This window comes from Oncorhynchus clarkii, chromosome 1, assembly GCF_045791955.1.
Source record: "Oncorhynchus clarkii lewisi isolate Uvic-CL-2024 chromosome 1, UVic_Ocla_1.0, whole genome shotgun sequence".
Classification (NCBI taxonomy): domain Eukaryota; kingdom Metazoa; phylum Chordata; class Actinopteri; order Salmoniformes; family Salmonidae; genus Oncorhynchus; species Oncorhynchus clarkii.
In genome coordinates, this window is record NC_092147.1 from 10,903,875 (window position 1) to 10,929,955 (window position 26,081).

General features: G+C 42.7%; 1 protein-coding gene across 1 annotated transcript; it reads right to left on the reverse strand.

Moving 5' to 3' along the window:
- Positions 1–592: 592 nt before the first annotated feature.
- On the reverse strand, positions 593–18,747 carry LOC139416766 (slit homolog 1 protein-like). Its single transcript, XM_071169435.1, has 4 exons — positions 18,647–18,747; positions 11,259–12,973; positions 3,622–3,676; positions 593–3,402 (listed from the first exon to the last, which is right to left on the reverse strand). Exons 2-4 carry the CDS (start codon positions 12,963–12,965, stop codon positions 716–718), a joined length of 4,449 nt encoding a protein of 1,482 aa, XP_071025536.1. The 5' UTR covers positions 12,966–12,973; positions 18,647–18,747; the 3' UTR covers positions 593–715.
- Positions 18,748–26,081: the final 7,334 nt, after the last annotated feature.

A 26,081-nucleotide genomic window follows, 5' to 3' on the forward strand; every position in this document is an offset into this window, starting at 1 on the left:
TGACTGGTGACTGGTGACTGGTGACTACCATGACTGGTGCTTACAGGAACAACATTTATTTAGTTTTGAAAATAAAGAATAGTATCTTCAACTATGTACAAATTAAACTATTATTATCATGTTATAGCATACGATGTAAATAGTGATATACACTGAGTATACAATACACAACATGATGAAGGGGAGGAGACAGGTTAAAGAAGGAGTTTTAAGACTTGAGACAATTGAGACGTGGATTGTGTATGTATGTCATTCAGAGGGTGAATGGGCAAGACTGTATTGTGTTACTGTGTTGGACTACTGTGTTACTGTACTGTAACGTTTTACTGTATTGTGTTGCTGTGTTACTGTATTGTGTTGCTGTGTTACTGTATTGTGTTACTGTGTTACTGTATTGTGTTGCTGTGTTACTGTATTGTGTTACTGTGTTACTGTACTGTAACGTTTTACTGTATTGTGTTGCTGTGTTACTGTATTGTGTTACTGTGTTACTGTACTGTAACGTGTTACTGTATTGGACTACTCCTAGGCTGTTGCACCCCAAAGACATCGGCTGATGTAAAAACGGCTTCATAGATACATTTGATTGATTAATATTTTTGTGTTTATTTAATTTTCAAAAAAGATGACTAACATTCCCTATTTTCTTCCGCCTTACCCCATCACTAGGGCTTTGTGATGTGCACAATCATGTGAACCCCCCCCCCCCCTCTAATCACAGACCCACAGTCTCTGTCACCTTGACTGGCCTCAGCGTGATCTCCTTCCTGTAGGAAAAGTGAGTCAGGTTGACCCGTGTGTACAGCCTCTCCCTGCGCTGGAGCAAGCTGTACAGAGACAGGGTGAACTTAGCCAGCACCAGGGTGCAGCCTATCTCCACCACCAGCATGGCTGTGTAGGATATCATCTGGGCCCTGCACTGCGAGGTCTTGCTCCAGGCCTGGCGGGTGTAGTAGGAGGAGGACGGGCGACGAGAAGGTGCTATGTTGGGACAGCTGAAGATCCTGGGCGTGGTCAGTGGATCTGTTGAATCTCTCATGGTGGTTCTTGTGATGGTGGTTGTTGGGATAGTGGTAAAAAGTGTGGTGGTGGGTATTGGGGTTGAGACAGTGGTTGTGGTTGTGGGTGTGGCTAAGGTGGTTGTAGTTGTGGTAGGGGCTAAGGTGGTGGTTGTGGTAGGGGCTAAAGTGGTGGTTGTGGTAGGGGCTAAGGTGGTGGTTGTGGTAGGGGCTAAGGTGGTGGTTGTGGTAGGGGCTAAAGTGGTGGTTGTGGTAGGGGCTAAAGTGGTGGTTGTGGTAGGGGCTAAGGTGGTGGTTGTGGTAGGGGCTAAGGTGGTGGTTGTGGTAGGGGCTAAGGTGGTGGTTGTGGTAGGGGCTAAGGTGGTGGCTAAGATGGTGGTTGTGGTAGGGGCTAAGGTGGTGGTTGTGGTAGGGGCTAAGGTGGTGGTTGTGGTAGGGGCTAAGGTGGTGGTTGTGGTAGGGTCTAAGGTGGTGGCTGTGGTAGGGTCTAAGGTGGTGGTTGTGGTAGGGGCTAAAGTGGTGGTTGTGGTAGGGGCTAAAGTGGTGGTTGTGGTAGGGGCTAAGGTGGTGGTTGTGGTAGGGGCTATGGTGGTGGTTGTGGTAGGGGCTATGGTGGTGGTTGTGATAGGGGCTATGGTGGTGGTTGTGGTAGGGGCTAAGGTGGTGGTGGTGGTAGGGGCTATGGTGGTGGTTGTGGTAGGGGCTAAGGTGGTGGTTGTGGTAGGGGCTAAAGTGGTGGTTGTGGTAGGGGCTAAGGTGGTGGTTGTGGTAGGGGCTAAAGTGGTGGTTGTGGTAGGGGCTAAGGTGGTGGTTGTGGTAGGGGCTAAGGTGGTGGTTGTGGTAGGGGCTATGGTGGTGGTTGTGGTAGGGGCTAAGGTGGTGGTGGTGGTGGTAGGGGCTATGGTGGTGGTTGTGGTAGGGGCTAAAGTGGTGGTTGTGGTAGGGGCTAAGGTGGTGGTTGTGGTAGGGGCTAAAGTGGTGGTTGTGGTAGGGGCTAAGGTGGTGGTTGTGGTGAGTGAAGGGATGGTGGTCAGAGGAGATACAGGACATATGAGCTGGTCCTCTTTGAGAGACATGATTTCTTGTCCCTTTAAATCCTCCGGCTGGTTACAGATCTCAGGAGTCGTAGACTTGATCTTGCCAGGGTTTGCCTTCATCCAATTGAAGAGGGGGACCAACCTGCAGTCACAATGCCAAGTGTTGTTGTTTAAATAGACTTTGCTGAGTTTTGGTAAGGGGTCAAATACACCCTCTGGAAGTGTCCCCAGGATATTATGAGCCAGTCTAAGGGTGGTTAGTGATGTCAGCTTTTCAAAGGTGTTTGCTTTCAATGATTTGATGTGGTTGTATTGAAGATTGAGTTCTGTTAGCTTCTCAGGGCCCTCAAAAGACTCTTCAGACACGGTTAACAATTGGTTGTTAGACAGATCCAACTTCCTGAGTTTCTTAAGAGGACTAAATACTCCCTGAGGAAGGCTGGTAAGACTGTTTCGACTGAGACTCAACTCAGTCAGTTTGGGCATCTCTCCAAAGAGGACAGGAGGTAGACTTGCAAGTTTATTTCCATTTAGTGTCAATGCTTTAAGCAGAGGAAAGCCCACAAATATTTCTGGAGGCAATTCAGTCAACATGTTATTGTCCAAAAGTATCTTGTTTAATTTGTCTTTATGTGGGAACAAATTTGCTGATATTGAAGTGATGTTGTTACTCTGTAGAGCGATCTCCTTTAAATTGGATAGATTTTCTAATATATTGTCAGGAATGGCGGTAAGTTGGTTCTCATAGAGCCTCAGTACCTCCAGTTTGTGCAGCTTCGAGAACAGGGCGGAGGACACAGAACTGAGGTCGTTTTTGGCCAGATGGAGGGTCCGAAGGTTTTCTAGGTCATCAAATGTCCCCTCCTCAATCGTGTCAATCTTGTTTATGTGCAATTGGAGTTCTCTCAGTTTCTTAAGACCATCAAACAATCCTTTCTCCAGACTACGGATCTTGTTGTGTTTCAGCAGAAGTTCTTCCAGGTTGTGCATGTCTTGGAAGACATCTACAGACAAGGATGTTAGTGGGGTATTGGAGATCTCAATATGCTTGAGGTTGACCAATCCCTCGAAAGCACCGTTCTCTACGGACACGGTGGGGGTGTTGATGAATGCTACCTTTTCCAGCTTCGGGTTGGTGGCGAAGGCCCCCTTTGGGATGACAGTGATGTTACTGTCCACAAAGAAGACCTCTGTGACACCTGCTTTCAGACTTACTGGGATCTGTGTCACGTCCAATCCATAAACATCCTGGTTTTCTTTGGAACAGTCCTTCTGACAGGACTGAGATGAATACCCAATCAGTAAAGGCAGAAGACAGATGAAGGTGTGTCCTCTAGTCATTTTTCCTGAAAATATATAAAACATTTAATGGAAAGATTTTGTTTTTGATATTGCAAATAACTTGATATATTCACCTTTATATTACTGATTCACAGAGAAAAACATCTCTAAAGTGATATCTGCAGCAAAACGATAAATGCTAAGCAGAGCAATGACGGTATACTGTACAGGCTAGTCAACTTTTTCATGTAAGTGACGTCTGACACAAAAGCAAACAGCCATACCTGATGATTTCCTCTCGTCTTGAGGCTTATAATCGACAGAGGCGAGTAAGACAGTTATAGAGAGAGTCAGGCAAACACACCGTTATATAGTTTACTCCTGTTAATCAGCTTATCTAAGTCCTACAGCAAGCTTCTAGTGTGCTATCGTGGGGCGTGAATAGAGAACCCTCTGCTTTCAGAGATAAGAAGGAACAGAGGCGTGAGCCCATAGAACACACATTGGGGAGGTGAATGTACATATTCATAAACTAGCAGGTTCATAAAGTATTAGGTAGTTTCTATCATTCATTTAGGAAAGTTAAGGTGGCAATGTCTTCATTTACCTGCCGAAAGTTGGCGGAAAGCTTACATGCTGCATTATTCAAGATAGCCTATGAAGCCCTAAACCAGCTCTCTTGCAGTTGTGTATAATTGTGTGTTAAGTTGTTTACTTCCCATTTCCTGTCTGTTTGAATTTAGCCTCATGTGTCCTCCACCACCACTCAGTTGCACCATTCTTCATTGGCAGCTTTCTTACCAAAATACTACAGGTACAATCAAATGTTCCTTTGTCAAACCAAGGCCTGGCTAGAACGAATCAGTTGGACGGGCATTTGATTTTATGAGACTTCCTTGCACTCACAAACTGTTTTAATTGGTTTTATAGTAAAGAGACTGAAAAACAGCTTCTATCTCAAGGCCATCAGACTGTTAAACAGCCACCACTAACATTGAGTGGCTGCTGCCAACACACTGACTCAACTCCAGCCACTTTAATAATGGGAATTGATGGGAAATGATGTAAAATATATCACTAGCCACTTTAAACAATGCTACCTAATATAATGTTTACATACCCTACATTATTCATCTCATATGTAAACGTATATACTGTACTCTATATCATCTACTGCATCTTTATGTAATACATGTATCACTAGCCACTTTAACTATGCCACTTTGTTTACATACTCATCTCATATGTATATACTGTACTCAATACCATCTACTGTATCTTGCCTATGCCGCTTTGTACCATCACTCATTCATATATCTTTATGTACATATTCTTTATCCCCTTACACTTGTGTCTACAAGGTAGTAGTTTTGGAATTGTTAGCTAGATTACTTGTTGGTTATTACTGCATTGTCGGAACTAGAAGCACAAGCATTTCGCTACACTCGCATTAACATCTGCTAACCATGTGTATGTGACAAATAAAATTTGATTTGATTAGATTTTTAACTATAAAATGTATTACCTTCCTAGAGTCGATGTCTGCTCCCCCAGAAATCGAATTAGCATAATATTAAAATATAACCATAAAAATCTGTCAGTTTAAGCTAGAGATATCTGTTGGATGCGTCTCAACCCATCGCATCAGCCGATGTCGGACTTCCGCATCTGCGGTGAAAGGTGACAGAGCTAGAGTGGTGTTTGTCAGAATATGAGACATCCCAAAAATCGGTCTTCTCCCAAAATCGTCTGTAGTGAACCCCTCTATGGAAAGATGAGACTCTCCCAAACACTCTCCCAAACACTCCCTCGCAAGCGTCTTGGGATTCTTCTGAAGTCGGTACAGCCGATCTGCCAACTTCTGTCTGTAGTTTCCCAACAGTTTGGGCTACACACTAATAAGGTGAGACTCTCATGGACACATATATGTCGGTTGTTTTGATCTAGGACTCCCACAGGCCTCAGAAAACAATCTTGAAAAAATGAATGGAAGTACAGTATATATGGAGACTGTTCAGTTTAAAAAATAAGGGGTTAAATACAATAAAAATAACAAATGATTCCTGATATTTCTTATATCTCTCAGATATAGGACAGACACTTCAGAACAAACTTCCTTTTGATATTTTTGGGGGACAATCTGTTGATCTATGTAGTGAATCTGTTATTCAATGTGTTTGTATGGGCTAATAGCAATAAGTTCAAAATGTATTTTTCATCAAATCATTTTTTATATACAGTACCAGTCAAAAGATTGGACACATCTACTCATTCAATGTTTTTTCTTTATTTTTATTATTTTATATGATGTAGAATAATATTGAAGACATCACAGCACTTAGTGCAACTATAATTTATTTTTCAACAGGACAATGACCCAAAACACACCTCCGGGCTGTGTAAGGGCTAATTGACCAAGGAGAGTGATGGAGTGTAGCATCTGATGACCTGGCCTCCACAATCACCCGACCTCAACCCATTTGAGATGGTTTGGGATGAGTTGGACTGCAGAGTGAAGAAAAAGCAGCCAGCAAGTGCTCAGCATATGTGGGAACTCCTTCAAGACTGTTGGAAAAGCATTCCCCATGAAGCTGGTTGAGAGAATGCCAAGAGTGTGCAAAGCTGTCATCAAGGCAAAGGGCAGCTACTTTGAAGAATCTAAAATCTCAAATAGATTTTGATTTGTATCACTTTTTTGGTTACTACATGATTCCATATTTTTCATTTCTTAGTGTTGATGTCTTCACTATTATTCTACAATGTAGAAAATAGTTTTAAAAAATCAAAATAAACATTGGATGAGTAGGTGTTTCCAAACCTTTGACTGGTACAGTATATTTTTTCGATAATTCACCCCCTCCCCCTTAGACTGTTATGGGTTAATGTGGCATGAACACAACCAGTCATTATTTTTCATCTGATTGGTTTGGCAATCACAGTTACCTTCTCACATTCATCCAAAATAATTCCAGCATCTGAACAGTGCATTGTGCAACTGCCAATTCGAAAGTGGCTAAAACTATCTCACCGGAGAAAGTGTCCGAGCCAAAACAGCTCCCCTCTGTCTAACTACATGTTGCCCATGTATTCGATGCTGTCTGGCCAAAAAGAGTATGACATGCCATAATATTTCTGTCCAGACAGAATCAGATACATGGGCTACACATACGGAGGGGTGCTGTTTCGCTCACTCGGATGCTTTATCTGCAATTGATGCAACTTTGTGTCGGTGCACGTCACAGTCAGATTTTGCCCATGCCAATATTTTATTTTGCTGGGCAAGGAGGTATGGTAGACACTGTGACACTGCATGTTTGACACAGGACCGGCATGACGGGAGGGCCTTAGTGGGGCCTGGCCCGCCCATAACGCTGGCCTTGTGTCAAACAGGCAGTTTCACAGTTTTCCCCAGAGGAGAGGGATTGATGCTTATGCAACGGAAATACTGTAAATTGTAATATATAATACTGCTATTACAATGCGAATCACTATATTCAATATTCAAATGTTGAATATGCAAACAATTCATCAGTTATTTTGAAGAGAAATTGTCTTCAAGAGGCCAATGCTGTCAGAAATGAAAGGCCCGGGACAAGGCCTAATATCTTTTTCCATAATGAAGTGATTAAGGCCTATTCTTTATGAGCAATTTCATGTAGCCTAGGTAGGTATACTGTATTACTGGTTTTTATTTGATTTAACCCTTATTTTACCAGATAAGTTTGTATATTACTGATTTTTATTTTATTTTGCCCTTATTTTACCAGGAAGGTTTGCAGAAATTCACATCCTGTAGCTCTAACTCCAAAAAGATTTGGGACACTGTAAAGTCCATGGAGAACAAGAGCACCTCCTCCCAGCTGCCCACTGCACTGAGGCTAGGTAATATGGTCACTGCTGATAAATCCATGATAATCGAAAATGTCAATAAGCATTTCTCAACGGCTGGCCATGCCTTGCTCCTGGTTGATCCAACCCCGGCCAACAGCTCCATCTCCCCCGCAGCTACTCGCCGAAGCCTCCCCAGCTTCTTTTTCACCCATATCCAGACAGCAGATGTTCTGAAAGAGCTGCAAAACCTGGACCCGTACAAATCAGCTGGGCTAGACAATCTGGACCCTCTCTTTCTAAAACTATCCGCCGCCATTGGTTGCAACCCCTATTACCAGCCTGTTCAACCTCTCTTTCGTATCGTCCGAGATCCCTAAAGATTGGAAAGCTGCCATGGTCATCCCCCTCTTCAAAGGGGGTGACACCCTAGACCCAAACTGTTACAGACCTATATCCATCCTGCCCTGCCTCTCTAAAGTCTTCGAAAGCCAAATTAATAAACAGATCACTGACCATTTCGAATCCCACCGTCCCTTCTCCGCTGTGCAATCCGGCTTCCGAGCTGGTCACGGGTGCACCTCAACCACGCTCAAGGTACTAAACGATATCATAACCGCCATCGATAAAAGACAGTACTGTGCAGCCGTCTTCATCGACCTGGCCAAGGCTTTCGACTCTGTCAATCACCGTATTCTTATCGGCAGACTCAATAGCCTTGGTTTTTCTAATGACTGCCTCGCCTGGTTCACCACCTACTTTGCAGACAGATTTCAGTGTGTCATGTTGCCCGGACCTCTGGCAGTCTCTATGGAGGTACCACAGGGTTCAATTCTAGGGCTGACTATTTTCTCTGTATATATCAATGATGTCGCTCTTGCTGTGGGCGATTCCCTGATCCACCTCTACGCAGACGACACTATTCTGTATACTTCTGGCCCTTCTTTGGACACTGTGCTAACTATCCTCCAAACGAGCTTCAATGCCATACAACACTCCTTCCGTGGCCTCCAACTGCACTTAAACACCAGTAAACCCAAATGCATGCTTTTCAACCGTTCGCTGACCGCACCCGCCCACCCGACTAGCATCACCACCCTGGACGGTTCCGACCTAGAATATGTGGACAACTATAAATACCTAGGTGTCTGGCTAGACTGTCAACTCTCCTTCCAGACTCATATTAAACATCTCCAATCAAAAATCTAATCTAGAATGGGCTTTCTATTTCGCAACAAAGCCTCCTTCACTCACGCCGCCAAACATACTCTAGTAAAACTGACTATCCTACCGATCCTCGACTTCTGCGATGTCATCTACAAAATAGCTTTCAATACTCTACTCAGCAAACTGGATGCAGTCTATCACAGTGCCATCCGTTTTGTTACCAAATCACCTTATACCACCCACCACTGCGACCTGTATGCTCTAGTCGGCTGGCCCTCGCTACATATTCGTCGCTAGACCCACTGGCTCCAGGTCATCTATAAGTCTATGCTAGGTAAAGCTCAGCCTTATCTCAGTTCACTGGTCACGATAACAACACCCACCCGTAGCACACGTTCCAGCAGGTATATCTCACTGATCATCCCCAAAGCCAACACCTCATTTGGCCCCCTTTCCTTCCAGTTCTCTGCTGCCAGTGACTGGAACGAATTGCAAAAATCGCTGAAGTTGGAGACTTTTATTTCCCTCACCAACTTTAAACATCAACTATCTGAGCAGCTAACCGATCGCTGCAGCTGTACATAGTCCATCTGTAAATAGCCCACCCAATCTACCTACCTCATTCCCATACTGTTTTTATTTTATTTACTTTTCTGCTCTTTTGCACACCAGTATCTCTACTTGCACATCATCATCTGCTCATTTATCACACTGTATATAGACTTTATTTTTTCTACTGTGTCATTGACTTGTTTATTGTGTTATTGGCTTGTTTATTGTTTACTCCATGTGTAACTCTGTGTTGTTGTCTGTGTCACACTGCTATGCTTTATATTGGCCAGGTCGCAGTTGCAAATGAGAACTTGTTCTCAACTAGCCTACCTGGTTAAATAAAGGTGAAATAAATAAAACGTTAAAAAATATATATTACTGGTATACCGGTATAATAATTACTATAATTAAGCATTAATAATTATAGCTTACCAATGTTTTTGTAAACTCTCATTCGTTCACTGCCAGCGGGAGATACCAAAAAAGTATTTGTATCTGTTGATACACACAAAGACAAATCTATACCACATCTATACAGATCCCTGCTCTCGTGTGCCAAAGGAATTAGATTTGGGAGCCAAATTGAAGTTCACCCAGCTCCCAGCATGCTCAAGTTTCATGGATAACAGCTTTGAAGTGTGAAGTCGACAAAGTAGGAGACCTTCTTCTGCTTCAAGTTGTCAGTTTTAGCTTAGCTAATAGCTATTTGTGGATAAGTATTTTTATTTGCTTGAAAGCACAGTATTAGTTTTACTCCTAAATACACACAAATAACAAGTTAGAGAGTTTAAGTTAACTTTTTTTCTGTTCAACTACCTAGCTAGCTAGCTACATTTGGTCAGTCTGACTAGCTATTCAGCCAATACTCAGTTTTTCCTGATAAATATAGCTATTGTCTAGGTGAATGTGTGTTTTCTCATCGTAATGTGTTTGTTTTCTAGGTACAGTAGCTGTGTGACAAATAACTAGCTTAATGCTATTTAGTCCTACTATTTTAGCCTAGTTAGCTAGTCAACTAACCTTGCTTTAGCCTCTGGATTTTATGGTTTGTGAAATTTTGTTGAGCATGACAGATCAAATATAACTTATTATGTGTCTTCTAGATGGGAGTGTTTTATAGTCTACTCTAATGAAGTGTAAAAACCATTGGTTGATTTGTGACCCACTGCAGTATACAGTTGAGATAAGGTTTACATTCCGCCACTAAATACCATCAGCGAGCATTAGACACATGGAATGTACAAGGTTAAAGTCAGAATCTCGCCCACACACAACCAGTGGGTGCCAAGGTAATTGCAGAGCTCTTAATGTGAACCCCAGCCAACCTCATCATGAAACCTTGGCATAAGCCCATCTGATCATGAATCTCTGTTGTAGCCTACTCAGAATGCAATCCAAATTTGATTTGTGTGTTGACTTCTCACTCCAATAGCCAGGACTCAGTTTTCCTGAAGAACAAGTGTTTGTGATTTGCAACTTGATCAAATACTGAAGAAGAGAAGTTGAATGCCCTCACATCAATTGAACACATTGTTGTTGTTAAAATGTCATTTTTAACACACTGTGCCACACAATGAACCCTTGTCTCTTAAGCATTTCAGAATATCACTAATATGTAGCGTATTTATTAAATATAACAGTCATTTTACTTGATTTGTGTGTGTGAAGCATAACCATTTGCAATGAGATGAAACCAGCCTACAGTGCATTCGGAGAGCTACTTACTTACGTATATGTGATATTTAAGACATTTTCTAAAAACCTGTTTTTGCTTTGTCATTCTAGGGTATTGTGTGTAGATTGATGAGAGAGAAAAAAAACTATTTAATCCATTTTAGAATAAGGCTGTAACGTAACAAAATGTGGAAAAAAGTGAAGGGGTCTGAATACTTTCTGAATACACTGTATATCTATTAATTAGTGCAATAAGTCTTGACATTAGATTTGTTCAGTATGAAGTATTTTTCCAGTATTGAAAAGAAGAACATGCATGGCATTTTGTGCATACCATCCATGCCATTTTCATGTGATTATTGTTACAGTTTATATCTTGTTTTTTTTGTGCAAAACATCAGACCACAACAAGCTTGCTAAAGAGCTTCAAGAGGGACTTATTATGTAATCATATCATATCAGTAATCATATTATGGAATCCCAATCAGAGCCACTTATTCCATCAGAGTGGACTTTCCCAAAAGTCAGGGCCAAGCTCGTCGGTCGTTGGTCATGGGTTCTTAATAGAGACATGATGGGTTCCTGTGCTAACATGTTTGGGAAAAACCACATCAGAATGTTATTTGCTCTGGCATGTTCAGCATTACTGTACAGTACACCTCTTATGTGGTGCTCAGGCCTCTGGGCCAGTCTAGATGACTGAGTTGTTTTTGTTCCTGCGGCCAAGATTGCGGCTGCCTCTCTTGTTCCTCCTCCAACAGACGCAGCAGACGATGAGACTGGTGATGACAGCGGTGCAGACTACCGCGGTGATAAGGATCTGCGTGTTCCTGGACACGCCCTCTCCGTTCCCCCGCCCACTACCGGTGTCCTCCCCCTGCTCCTGGGTGGGTGTGGCCTCTGCAGCAGGAGAGGGGGTGCTTGTCTTGGAAGGGGGGGTGTGGGGTTTCCTCCTCTTCTCTGTGGGGGCGATATCAGGGATGGCTGTCGTAGTATCCTGCATCAGCTCGTCGTTGGTCAGATTGGCTATGCTGTAACCTCTCAGGGCAGAGGGCGTGAGGCACACCACAGCACTGAGGTTGGTCTTGGTGGGGTGCCGTGTCAGCCAGTCGCGCAGTGGCACAATATCCTGGTCGCACCTCCAGGGGTTGTCAGCCAGCAACACCTCCTTGGCCACTGTTAGGGTGCTGAGGAGCTCTGAGGGCAGGTTGGGTAGGGAGTTGTTGTGGAGGACCAGCTGGCCAAGTTGTGTCTGGCCCTGGAGAAGCCCTGCGGGGAGGGAGCTGATGTAGTTGTGCTTGAGGGAGATGTTGACCAGCTTGGGCAGCCCCTGGAAGGTCCCTTCCCGCAGGCTGGTGAGGAGGTTGGTGTGCAGCGACACTTCCCCCAGCTCGGCCAGTCCACTGAAGGCCCTGGGGGACACAGAGCTGATCTGGTTCCGGCTCAGCACCAGCAGACGTAGCTGGGTCAGGTTGCTGAAGGTTTTGCCCTCCAGGCGTGTCAGCCGGTTGTCATACAGCCATAGCTCCTTCAGAGCCATGGGCCCAAAAACCCCTGGGGACAGACTCTGGAGCTCATTCTCATACAGGGAGATCTGGGCCAAGTTTGGGAGGTTGAGGAAAATCCCCTGTGGGAGGGAAGTCAGCCGGTTGCTGGAGAGATAAAGCTTCTGCAGGCTCTGCAGCTGGGAGAACAGGTTAGCGGAGAGATGAGTGATGTCGTTATCCTGCAAAGAAATCTCCTCCAGGCTCACCAGGTCATCCAACGCTCCGGCAGGGATCTCCCTGAGAGTGTTCCGGTTCAGACGCAGGGATTTGAGATTTCTCAGGCCCCTGAAGGTGTCCCTTGAAAGCTGACTGATGTTATTCCTGGCTAGGGAGAGATGCTGCAGCTCAGTGACAGAGCGAAAGGCCTCCTCAGGTACAGACGTGATGAGGTTCTTGCTAATGTCCAGGGTCCTAAGAGCAGTGAGGGAGTTGAGCCAGGCAGGGCGGAGCACCAGGAGCTTGTTGCCACTCAGAGTCAGAGATTCCAGCTTCACCAGATTTAGAAACAGGGCCTCAGGCAGGTCATTCAGCTCAGTGCCGGTGAAGCCCAGGGCACCCAGGTTATGACTGAGGTCAAAGGTGCCAGGGAACACCTCTCTGATCCCAGTGTCTTTGACCACAAAGATGCCAAGGGCCTCGGCAAAAGTAGCCAAGTCATGGGGTTTGAGAGCGGTAATGTTGGTGTTGGAGATGTAGAAGGTGGTGGTAGAGCCAGGCACTGAGGACGGGAACTCTGTGATTGACCTGCCTTGGCAGAGGATTTTGCTGTCTCTGCACTGGCATACATCTGGGCACACTCCAAGAACTCCACTGATGGAAAAGAGGAGGAGAAAGGGGTAGAGATTGATTGACAGGTCCATTGATGCTCCTAGAAAAGAGGAAGAGGGGTTAGCTTTGTTTGATGCACACACAAACAAAATGTCAAGTTAATAAAGCAGTATGTGTTTGCACGTGACACTAAACAAAAAATCCACAAAGTAAAATAAGATGTTATAAATAAAATGAGTGATGTGAAAAATGCTTCAGACAAATAAAGCTGCATCATAATTTCTTGAAATTGTGTTTTGTAAAATTGGTTTTATGTGGATATAAGATCATGGGAGGGTGCAGGCCAAAGAGACTACTAGCCTATCGTCTAGTACTGGAATCTTAAATCTCTGTTGACTTAGGGGCAATCGGCAGTTGCTATATCCATTTTTTGTACTTATTAATTAATGATACACTACATAACCAAAAGTATGTGGACACCTGCTCATCGAACATCTCATTCTAAAATCATGGGCGTTAATATGGGGTTGGTCCTCCTATTGCTGCTATAACAGCCTCCACTGTTCTGGGAACGCTTTCCACTATATGTTGGAACATTGCTGCAGGGACTTGCTTCCATTCAGCCACAAGACCATTAGTGAGGTCAGGCACTGATGTTGGACGATTAGGCGTGACTCGCAGTCAGCGTTCCAATTCATCCAAAAGGTGTTCGATGGGGTTGAGGGCAGGGCTCTGTGCAGGCCAGTCAAGTTCTTCCACACCAATCTCGACAGACCATTTCTGTATGGACCTCACTTTGTGCACGGGGGAATTGTCCTGCTGAAACAAGAAAGGGTCTTCTTTACTGGAGTGTTAAGACTTTACCTCACTGGAACTAAGGGGCCCATTCCATGACAAACAACCCCAGACCATTATTCCTCCTCCACCAAACTTTACAGTTGGCACAATGCATTGGGGTAGGCTGCGTTCTCCTGGCATCCACCAAACCCAGATTCGTCCATCGGACTAGCAGAGAGTGAAGCACGATTCATCACTCCAGAGAACGCGGTTCCACCTCTTCCAGAGTCCAATGGCGGCGAGCTTTACACCTCTCCAACCAATCACAATGCGTTGCATATTGTGATCGTAGGCTTGTGTGCTGCTGCTCGGCCATGGAAACCCATTTCATGAAACTCCTGAAGAACAGTTATTGTGCGGACGTTGCTTACAGAGGCAGTTTGGAACTCGGTGAGTGTTGCAACCGAGGACAGGCAATTATTACGCGCCACGTGCTTCAGCACTCGGCGGTCCCGTTCTGTGAGCTTGTGTGGCTTACCACTTCCCGGCTGAGCTGTTGTTGCTCCTAGTCGTTTCCACTTCACAATTACAGCACTTACTGTTGACCAGGGAAGCTCTAGAAGGGCAGAAATTTGACTAATTAACTTGTTGAAAAGGTGACATCCTATGGCGGTGCCACATTGAAAGTCACTGAGCTCGTCAGTAAGGCCATTCTACTGCCAATGTCTGTCTATCAATATTGCATGGCTTTGTGCTCGATTTTATACACCTACAAGCAAAGGGTGTGTCTGAAATAGCCGAAACCACTGATGTGAAGGGGTGTCCACATACTTTTGTATATGTATTGTATGTAACTATTGATTCTTGAAGAATATAACTTAGAAATGCCTCATGAACTCTGTCACAAAATATAAGCTTGTTTTACTCCAATGTTTGTAAACAAAGTAAATGTAAACAAATAATAGCCTCAAAAAATGAATAAAACTATAATGTTGATGTCATAGATGGTCAATCCTTGCGTCTGTCCATGAATTTGAGAGTGGTTACATTTCTCCAGCCCCACTCCTCAGCTTTTTTAGCAAAACAGGGGAGGGGATCCACTTTGTTATTGTTTCAACTGCTTAGTCCCCATTTAATAGTACTTCAGCGTTGAACGGAATGGGACGATTAACCTAATATGAGTATCACACCTTTCTATTCAAACGAGGGAAAACCAAAAGTACGACCATACATTCATAGTTTACAAGAAACTGCGTGTGATAGGCTACATAAGAATGGGATGTTTTGGTTTTCATGTTTCTCTATCTTTGAAAAAAGGGAATATGTAGTGTTGTTCTATGTGGTTGGTATTTAATATGAAGTTTTCAGCATATTTTTGACAGAACATTATTTTAGTGTTTTGATGCTGTCTTTTACATGGTCTGAAACGCCAATAGTGTTTTCACAACACTCTTTGGGTGTTTCAGAGTACTTCAATTCTATTTTGAAATACATTCGGTGTATCCAGTTTGTTGTTGTCATACTTGAGTAGAAGTATAGATACCTGAATAAAAAGTTACTCAAGTAAAAGTGAAAGTCACCCTGTAAAATTCTACTTGAGTAAAATTCTAAAAGTATTTGGTTTTAAATATACTTAAGTATCAAGGGTAAATGTAATTGCTAAAATATACTTAAGTATCAATAGTAAATGTATAAATCACTTCAAATTCCTTATATTAAGCAAAGCAAACAGCATCATTTTCTTGTTTTAAAAATGTACGGATAGCCAGGGGCACACTCCAACACTCAGATATTATTTTCAAAAGATGCATTTGTGTTTAATGAGTCCGCCAGACCATAGGCAGTAGAGATGACCGTGTATTCTCTTTATAAGTGCGTAAATGTCAAAATGTTCCTGTTCTGCTAAGCATTCAAAATGTAACGAGTACTTTGGGTTGTCAGGGAAAATGTGTGGTTCTCTGTCTTTGTTGTAAATCTTTTGTGGCCAAACTGGTGGCAGTTATGAAAAAAGACAATAGTTGGAAGAGTTCATTGAAAATAATGCCATATGTTCACTTTTCAGGCTGTTGTCTCTAAACCATATGGTCTATCCACTAGAAAATCATGGATCATATGGACACAGATATAAAAGAAAATGAATACTATGTATGAATACATTTTTTTAAAGTTATTCAAGTATAAATTAGCTAAATTACCATAAATTACCTGTTAATTACCAAAATTACAGAAGATTCCGGTAACCGGTAGCTTTGCAACCCTAGTTAGCAGACACTCATATGTAGAGCCACTCGAGTAAGTGCTTCAAATAAGGAAAATGAAACCACCTCAAATATCGTTAGGAAAAACGGCAAAAATAAGTCCACTACTAACATGTTATTAATTGAATGAAAGGTGAAAAGTTGCAAAGTACCAGTAAAAGAAGTGCAAAATTCAACATAAAATATAAAACATTTAAGTGTGGCTTAGTTCACCACCAAGTGCTGTAGTTGGAGGATGGCCACGCCAAAGCCATAGCAGACTGGTTGACTGCAGCTGTCTGGGGCTGTGGACTGTTTCAATTGTTTATAATGACAGAGGAGGCAGCTTTTACCACCCACTGGGCACAGACGTCAATTCAACGTCTATTCCACGTTGATTCAACGTCATTTCTTTGCAATTACATTGAAACAATGTTGATTCGACCAGTGTGTGCCCAGTGGAAATGCTCTACCAATATTAGAGTCCGTTTGGTTTCGGGCTCTCTCCATAAGGACCCTGGTTCGTTATTAAAATCAAATGGCAGCAGAATGCTATTTTCTGTGTGGCTAGGACGTATTAAAACCTCTACAGGATCGGTGGGTCCCCCACGGGACGGTTGAGCTAATGTTGGCAAATGCGATTAGCATGAGGTTGTAAGTAACAAGAACATTTCCCAGGACATAGACATATCTGATATTGGCAGAAAGCTTAAATTCTTGTTAATCCAATTTACAGTAGCTATTACAATTAAATAATACCATGCTATTGTTTGAGGAGAGTGCACAGCTATGAACTTGAAAAGTTATTAATAAACCAATCAGGCACATTTGGACAGTTGAACAGAAATGCAATGGTTCATTGGATCAGTCTAAAACTTTACACATACACTGCTGCCACCTAGTGGCCCAAAACCTAAATTGCATCTGGAATAATACATTATGGCTTTTCTCTTGCAATTCAAAGAAGATGGTACAAAAATGTTTTTAAAACGCATGTTTTTTTCTTTGTATTATCTTTTACCAGATCTAATGTGTTATATTCTCCTACATTCATTTCACATTTCCACAAACTTCAAAGTGTTTCCTTTCAAATGGTATCAAGAATATGCATATCCTTGCTTCAGGTCCTGAGCTACAGGCAGTTAGATTTGGGTCTGTCATTTTAGTCGAAAATTGAAAAAAAGGGACGGATCCTTATTAAGATGCAAACAGAGTCTTTCAGAGGAAATGTATTTCCAAAGCAGCGTGTTTGTCCTTCCATTGAACACAGCCACAGAGGAATTGTTTTTATTCAGGCCATGTATTATTATTTTTAAATAAAGAATATAAAATCGTTCCTGGTGTTTCCCCAGATGTTACCCATTTCAATACACTTTCAGTTCAGTTAGTATGTAGCCTATTTGCTTAGAGTTATAATAACGTAGTTATAGTTTATTATCAAAATATCGGTGTCATATCATATGACTGCGACTAGATTTTGATAACTTTTGTCCTCGTCAAAAACATAGCAACCTGTGTGGGTGTGTATGTAACATGTTGCTCCCCATGGGACATAATGACAACCACTGGAACTTGGTCAGTATTGACTATAGCAGCGGTATAATGACAAAATCGTTCCCTGACTTTATCGCTGACTCTTAGGCAGATGTTTCATCTGAAGAAACTGTAGTTGAACATTATCCTATCGCAGTTCCCCTTTAAGTGTTGGGAGGAAAGACATGACAGACATGATTTAACAGCACCATTGGCCAGCAGAGGTCATTCTGAGGTTATGAATCGCAACACATGCACTATTTTGCCATTCGATAGTATGCCATAAATAAGGTAGAATCACTGCCGTATTGCAGTAACACACAGAATAATCTGAAAATTGTGTCTATTTTATATGCCTCTTCTGACTCCTCAGCAATATTCAATTCTTATGGTCCCTATTTGAAAGAGCGCTGACATTTAAAACCACGACTCCTCTCTGATATAATCTGTCCCAGTTTCACCAAACCACAGTCTGGAGTGGGCTGGAACTTTCTACAGTATAATGGCTAAAACATTTCCAGTTCACCATTAATTGCTGAGATCTTTTTCCCCCCGATTTCCAGGACTGAATTATCAGCAATTTGCCTGTCACAAAAGATCCATCCAGCAAAAAGGAGGGTGAGCATATGTGGAAAGTTACACAGACTAACAACATCACAGAGGTAATTGAAAGTGACATGAATAATGATTTTTTTTACGAAAGTTCCTGAACAAAATCTGTTATGAGCTGAAAGTGTAGTTTCAAAAACAAATTTCTATTCAGATTCCCACATCATTTGCAAATAGTAAGACCCCCAAATGGTACCGTTTTTTTATTCAACTAGGCAAGTTTGTTATTTACAATGACGGCCTACCCCGGACAGCGCTGGGCCAATTGTGCGCCACCCTATGAGACTCCCAATCACGGCCGGATGTGATAAAGCCTGGATACGAAACTGGGACTGTAGTGACGCTTCTTGCTCTGAGATGCAGTGCTTCAGACCGCTGCGCCACTCGGGAGTTCATTTTAAGTTATTCACGTTGGTTCACAGCCTAATGATTTATTGATGGTTACAGAAACTCACTTAACAGTCGTCTACTTTATAATCACAATGATAGCTTTGGTTTTGCTTGGACAATTAAAACTTCACAATAAAGTTTAGAAAACACTTAACAAGTATTAAGTGGTGTCCTGCTAACTATTGTAAAACAAGATGCTGTAGTCTACGTGGTAAAGAAGAGCTTACCTTGTACAGTACTTGGCAGAGGAGTGAACTGGGAAATTAGTTGGTGTTGGCCGTCTGTTATCTTTTATCCTCTCTCGTCACTATGCCTCTTCTCGTCAGACTGTCTGATATGATTTAAATAGAGATTCCAGTCTCGTCCAGAACCACACATCATCACATTGTTCTACTCTTCGTCATCAGGTCCATCATTCTCATCAATATTTCCTCCCTTGCTTGCAACGCCCTGTGCTCTCTCTCTCTCTCTGTCATACCCTCTCTCACACATTTTTGGGAAGTGTGGTGGAGGGGAAAGCCCCACCCTTTGTGTAAAAGGGCTGGGTTTGTATTTGTGTGAGTGTGGGCTTGGGATTATTTGCATGAATGTGTGTTCCTTGGAGCGTGTTTGTGTGTCTTGTTGTGTGTGTGTCTTGTGTCTTGTTTGTGTGGAATTGTTGCATGCAATATGAATGTATATACTGTATAATTCAGGACTGTTAAGAATGTGGGGAAGGGGGATGTGTGTGTGTATGGGACTTTATTGTTGTGTGTCTGCACGAGCATAAGTTAGCATTTGTGTTAGACACTGACATTGAGCTTTCGATATGGGTTGGAGGGGCTGCCCAATTTACCGATGACCAAAAGCCTGATCATGTTCCCCACATAAGAGGGGCCGGCCCAGGGATTCTTCTCATGCATAGCTCAGAGGCGTGCAGAAATACTAGCCTAGAGATCAATCCAAACAGATAACCACTGTAACTGGAATGACTAGAGAACAAAAATGTTATAGTCCTTGAGTGGCCCAGCCAAAGCCCAGACTTGAATCCCATTGAAAATCTGTGGAAAGACTTGACGATTGCTGTTCACCAACGCTCCCCATCTAACCTAACAGAGCTTGAGGAAATCTGTAAGGAAGAGTGGCATAAAAATCCAGATGTGCACGCTGATAGAGACATACCCAAGACAGAGCAAAGCTTTACTCGCCGCCAAAGGTGTTTCTACGAAGTATTGACTCAGGGGTTTACTTTTTACTTATGTAAATGAGATGTTTCAGTATTTCATTTTCCATAAATTTGCAAAAATGTCTAAAAACATGCTTTCACTTTTTGTGTGTACTGTAGATGGTAAAAAAAAACATTCTGAAGGCACTGTAGAGAAAGGAGGGTTTATATTCACATATTATTCTCGTTAACATTTCGCTGACTGTTGCTGTAAAAGAGAAATCCATTTGTTTTACGACACAGACACAGAGCAAGGGCACGGATACCCCCACTTCCCCCTGAAACAAGATAGCAAGGGTGGAGTTAACATATATCTCAGAGGGTCCCAGCAGCACCCAAGACATTTAGCCTACTTTACGAGACCAGCATTGTCAAAATACAGATGTAAATGATTACCATTAAGGAACACTTAACTAACCCTTTGCAAATGCTTTGGGTGTTTTTTTCCTGTGCAGTTTAGGGTTGCAAAGGTACCGGTAATTTACTAAAGTTACCGGAATCTTAAGTAATTTAGGTAATTAACAGCTAATCTATGGCAATCTGTGGTAATTTTGGTGATGTATACTTCAATAATTTATCATATAAACTATAGAATAAATGTCTTATGTCTGTGTCCATATTGTCCATAAGTTTCTAGTGGATAAACCATGTGGTTCAAGAGAAAATAGCCTGATTAATGAAAAAACAGCACCTCATCAACAATGGCATTATTTTCAATGAACTCTGCAACTCTTACCACTATTGTCTTTTTTACCAACTGCCACCAGTTTGGCCACAAAACATTTACAACAAAGACATAGAACCACACATTTTCCCTGACAACCCAAAGTACTCGTTACATTTTGAATGCTTAGCAGAACAGGAACATTTTGACATTTACGCACTTATAAAGAGAATACACGGTCATCTCTACTGCCTATGGTCTGGCGGACTCATTAAACACAAATGCATCTTTTGGAAATAATATCTGAGTGTTGGAGTGTGCCCCTGGCTATCCGTACATTTTTAAAACAAGAAAATGGTGCTGTTTGCTTTGCTTAATATAAGGAATTTGAAGTGATTTATACATTTACCCTTGATACTTAAGTATATTTAAAACCAAATACTTTTAGAATTTTACTCAAGTAGTATTTTACAGGGTGACTTTCACTTTTACTTGAGTAACTTTTTATTCAGGTATCTATACTTCTACTCAAGTATGACAATTGGGTACTTTGTCCACCACTGGATACACCGAATGTATTTCAAAATAGAGTTGAAGTACTCTGAAACACCCAAAGAGTGTTGTGAAAACACTTTTGGCGTTTCAGACCATGTAAAAGACAGCATCAAAACACTAAAATAATGTTCTGCCAGACTGTCTCTCATACAATCAAATCGTTTTTAATTGAAAATGGTTTATTAAATAAATATTGATTGATGATGATTTTCCCTCAATAATCTGATAAAACATTTTTTTAAAGACACTGAGAATTGAATACTTTTTATATATATATTTAACTGCCTTCCTCTTAGGCCAGAGGCACAATGTATGAATTTCTGGTTGGATCAGAATCGCTGTTAAAATCGTTGACCAGTACGGAGAATTAAGTAAAACCACAAGTCCAAATTTCCATCTCCATACAAGGCTAAAGGGACAATTTTAGCTAGCTTGCCACTGCAGGACAACAACACAACGACATGCAACAATTCAAATTGTTTTTGTCAATGATTTATTACTCTCAATGTGATGTGATTGGAGTGAAGCCAAATCCAAACATGTTTTTTTTTGGTGTGCCAGGTCCATTCACAGTTGAGCTCACTCAGTTTAGCTCAACGCTGATTGATTATTATTTTATACTTTTTTTAATCAAGGGAGGCCAAATGCTAGCTGGCTACCCTTCCATTCAATGCTAAGGGGGCGGAAACAATGCTATATTATTTTTGACCAGAAATCATCAGATACAGTGGGGAGAACAAGTATTTGATACAGTGCCGATTTTGCAGGTTTTCCTACTTACAAAGCATGTAGAGGTCTGTAATTTTTATCATAGGTACACTTCAACTGTGAGAGACGGAATCTAAAACAAAAATGCAGAACATCACATTGTATGGTTTTTAAGTCATTCATTAGCATTTTATTGCATGACATAAGTATTTGATACATCAGAAAATCTGAACTTAATATTTGGTACAGAAACCTTTGTTTTCAATTACAGAGATCATACGTTTACTGTAGTTCTTGAACAGGTTTGCACACACTGCAGCAGGGATTTTGGCCCACTCCTCCATACAGACCGTCTCCAGATCCTTCACGTTTCGGGGCTGTTGCTGGGCAATACGGACTTTCAGCTCCCTCCAAAGATTTTCTATTGGGTTCAGGTCTGGAGACTGGCTAGGCCACTCCAGGACCTTGAGATGCTTCTTACGGAGCCACTCCTTAGTTGCCCTGGCTGTGTGTTTCGGGTTGTTGTCATGCTGGAAGACCCAGCCACGACCCATCTTCAATGCTCTTACTGAGGGAAGGAGGTTGTTGGCCAAGATCTCGCGATGCATGGCCCCATCCATCCTCCCCTCAATACAGTGCAGTCGTCCTGTCCCCATTACAGAAAAGCATCCCCAAAGAATGATGTTTCCACCACCATGCTTCACGGTTGGGATGGTATTCTTGGGGTTGTACTCATCCTTCTTCTTCCTCCAAACACGGCGAGTGGAGTTTAGACCAAAAAGCTCTATTTTTGTCTCATCAGACCACATGACCTTCTCCCATTCCTCCTCTGGATCATCCAGATGGTCATTGGCAAACTTCAGATGGGCCTAGGCATGCGCTGGCTTGAGCAGGGGGACCTTGCGTGCGCTGCAGGATTTTAATCCATGACGACGTAGTGTGTTACTAAGGGTTTTCTTTGAGACTGTGGTCCCAGCTCTCTTCAGGTCATTGACCAGGTCCTGCCGTGTAGTTCTGGGCTGATCCCTCACCTTCCTCATGATCATTGATGCCCCACGAGGTGAGATCTTGCAGACGCAGATCATTTATTGAAAAAAAACAACATGTTGCTCGGGTCAATATTGTCATAGTTGGGCTCAAGCTCACCACCTCTGTATGACATCATTACAGTCTGTGTCATAATTCCTTCCTCCCCAAAATGATCTACACTGTGGATTGCGACAATCTCTTCTCCATCCTCCAACACCAGCATGCCCAACCGTCTGTAACTCCCTGACATTCGCCGAATCACCACCCACCCTTCACCCACTGATGTATCGGCCCCCAATTTCCCCACAATATTTCCTCCAACACTCCTGCTTAGCTCCGTTAATGACGTTCCTCGCTACTGCACATAGCTTTTTATTGTCAACCTCTGAACTCTCTATTGAATATAGTCTCAGGTTTCTGTATGATACATTTCTAGCACAAAACTCAGCACCACCGTCCTTGTTCCACCAGGGCACACTGATCCATGCCTTAGAAGGTCTTTTCTGTGGGATAGTAAGCGCAGAAACTTGATTTATCATTGAACACATGGATTCATTCCATTCTTCAACGGAGCCATCGCTATTAACCTTTTCACTCCTTCTGCACATTTCTCAGCAAATTCCTCCCATTGAGCTTTTCCAAAGTCCTGGCATCTAGGTTTTTCATTCACTTCCACCAACAGTTTTCTGCCAAATAAGCTCAGAATCGGGAAATGGTTGCTCCCAATTGTATACCGGTTCATTACATCCGAATCGCCTCTTCTTGCTGGATCCCCCGATGCCAGCGTCAGATCAATGCAGGACATATTTGCCTTTCCAATCTGAAATCTTGTTCGCCATCTATCGTTTATTCAAACTAATCCATAGTTATCAAAGAATTTTCAATAACTTCCCCGTTCTGATCCATCTTTGTACTACCCCTCAGCAGCGGGTTGTGAGCACTAAAATCCCCTACCCACATCACCGGAGCCTTGACCGCAGCCATGATCTCATCAAGCGCCCCAATCTCGAGCACAAGGCATGGACAATCCACACTCCAACCACTATATATTCCAACTCAGTTCTCAACATTAGTCTTCCATACTGTACCCCTAATTTCAGAAATATTGCATACCCACCCCCCACTACCCAATCAGCCCGTATGGCTACATACCCAGGCAAAACAAAATCTAAACACGGTTTCAACCACATTTCCTGCATACAGACTATCTCAAGCTTATCCTTAAATATATCCACAAACCTCTTACATTACAGATTCAACGTCTTGCATTCCACTGCAGCATCATGAACGTCAGTGCATATCATCTGGTTCCGACACATCCCCAACGCCGCAGTCCTCCTGAGACCCACCTCTCCTCACTGCCTGTACTGTAAGTAGGAGTGAAAACTCACTGCTGATTGATGCTTGATCCCTAAGAATGTCTCTGCTTGCTTAATCACTGCATCTTTCAGGCCAGATGACGTCTTCACCTGTTTTGCTACCCACAACACTTCCACCATAAGCCCAACAACTTATTTTTCTTCATCACGTACAAGTTCACTGGAATCACTGGTGCTGGCGGAGGGGCCATCCTTGGAACCTGCACTACCACTCTGACCCCCATTTGTCCAGCAGCGCCGCCCAATACTCGTTTCGCAGCCTCTGCCTACGATTCTCCCTCCTCCACTCAAATCTTCAGTACCTGCTCAGCTCGAACATGGTGCTCACAGCCTCGAAAATGCTGCCACGTGGTTTCCCCACAATTACAATACACCGTCTCTCTTCCTGCACTCTCTGAGTACTCAAGATCACTTCCACATTCCCCAGATCTTCTTGTCTGCCAGCACACCGCCGCCACATGCCCATGTCTTTGGCACTTATAGTACCGCAGTGGAGGCCACACATGTGACTAGTCCGTGAAGTTCAGGAGTCCCAGGTTCACTCTCTGTGGCAAGGTTTCCTCACCGACTGTAACTAACACAGCCGTGCTCTCGCTTCTCTTTCCATTTTGAGTCCCCTTGAACCGGAATGTGTCTATGATTCGAGCCCCTTCCAGAATGTTCCTCAACTCATCCTCCGTTATTCCAGCGATACCCCATTAATGACTCCCTTGGTTTTTTGGTTCTGTCCTGGGACATAGCACTCCACTGCCTTTTCCCACAGTGTTTTCAGTTTCGAGGCTTTGGTCCATTGGACCGCAAATTTGCAAAAGATTAACAGGATTTTCGCATGGAGGATGTCTCCAACCTCCTAGTGCAAGGCGTCTGATACTTTAAGTGGGTTAATGCTACTGCGCATCTCTCTCTCCGTAAACTTCACAATAACCTTCAACTCTCCCCCACTTTGTTCAATTTTCATAACCTTTCCACTCAAGCCACCTGGGTCACTGTTACTGCCACTCTCCTTCTCCCTCTCTTTCCGTTTTAATAAACTCTTTCGATTAGCTACCTACCAACCAACCATCTCTCTTCCCATCTTTCCCCCCTCCTAGCATGATGTTGGTGTAACCGACCGACCACTTCTCGCAGGGATACAGCCCCTTACGATGACAGTATCATGCACTGCAAATCTAGTCGCACTAACAAATACTGCTACTATGTGCAAGCCCCAGCTAGCTCTCTCTGCCTCTCACCAAGGCCCATGGAAAACCACAGCAAAAAAAATGGATAACATAATGTTAGATTGAATGAATCAACGTGTATTAAGATTTTTTTAAATGCAATTGCGTTTAAAGTGTATGTGAAAGATCATGTATTGTGTGATGTGCTACAAAGTCAGCTTTATAATTCGGAAGTCCTCCTGTAGCTAGCAAGCTAGCTAGCTAACTGCTAGCACTTGCTCTACCTAGTTAGCTAGCTATGCTTCAAAGGGGGCACAGTGGGGCTGCTGGTGCCTCATGTCTTGGCCCTACGGGTGAATGAATGGTTCTAGCTAGCTAATGGTAATACTGTCAAATTACTGTCAAACAAATCACTTTGTTTGGACTGTGTAGAGCAAGGCTCTCCAACCCTGTTTCCGGAGTGCTACATGTTGAAATGACTTAGTGAATTCGCTACCTGACTAACTATCAATTTTTTTAATAATACAGCTGTCATTGTTTCTGTAGCCTGCACATCTTCATTTTTATATAATACAGCTGTCATTGTTACTGTAGCCTGCACATCTTCATTTTTTATAATACAGCTGTCATTGTTACTGTAGCCTGCACATCTTCATTTTTTTATAATACAGCTGTCATTGTTACTGTAGCCTGCACATCTTCATTTTTATATAATACAGCTGTCATTGTTACTGTAGCCTGCACATCTTCATTTTTTATAATACAGCTGTCATTGTTACTGTAGCCTGCACATCTTCATTTTTTATAATACAGCTGTCATTGTTACTGTAGCCTGCACATCTTCATTTTTTATAATACAGCTGTCATTGTTACTGTAGCCTGCACATCTTCATTTTTTTTATAATACAGCTGTCATTGTTACTGTAGCCTGCACATCTTCATTTTTTATAATACAGCTGTCAT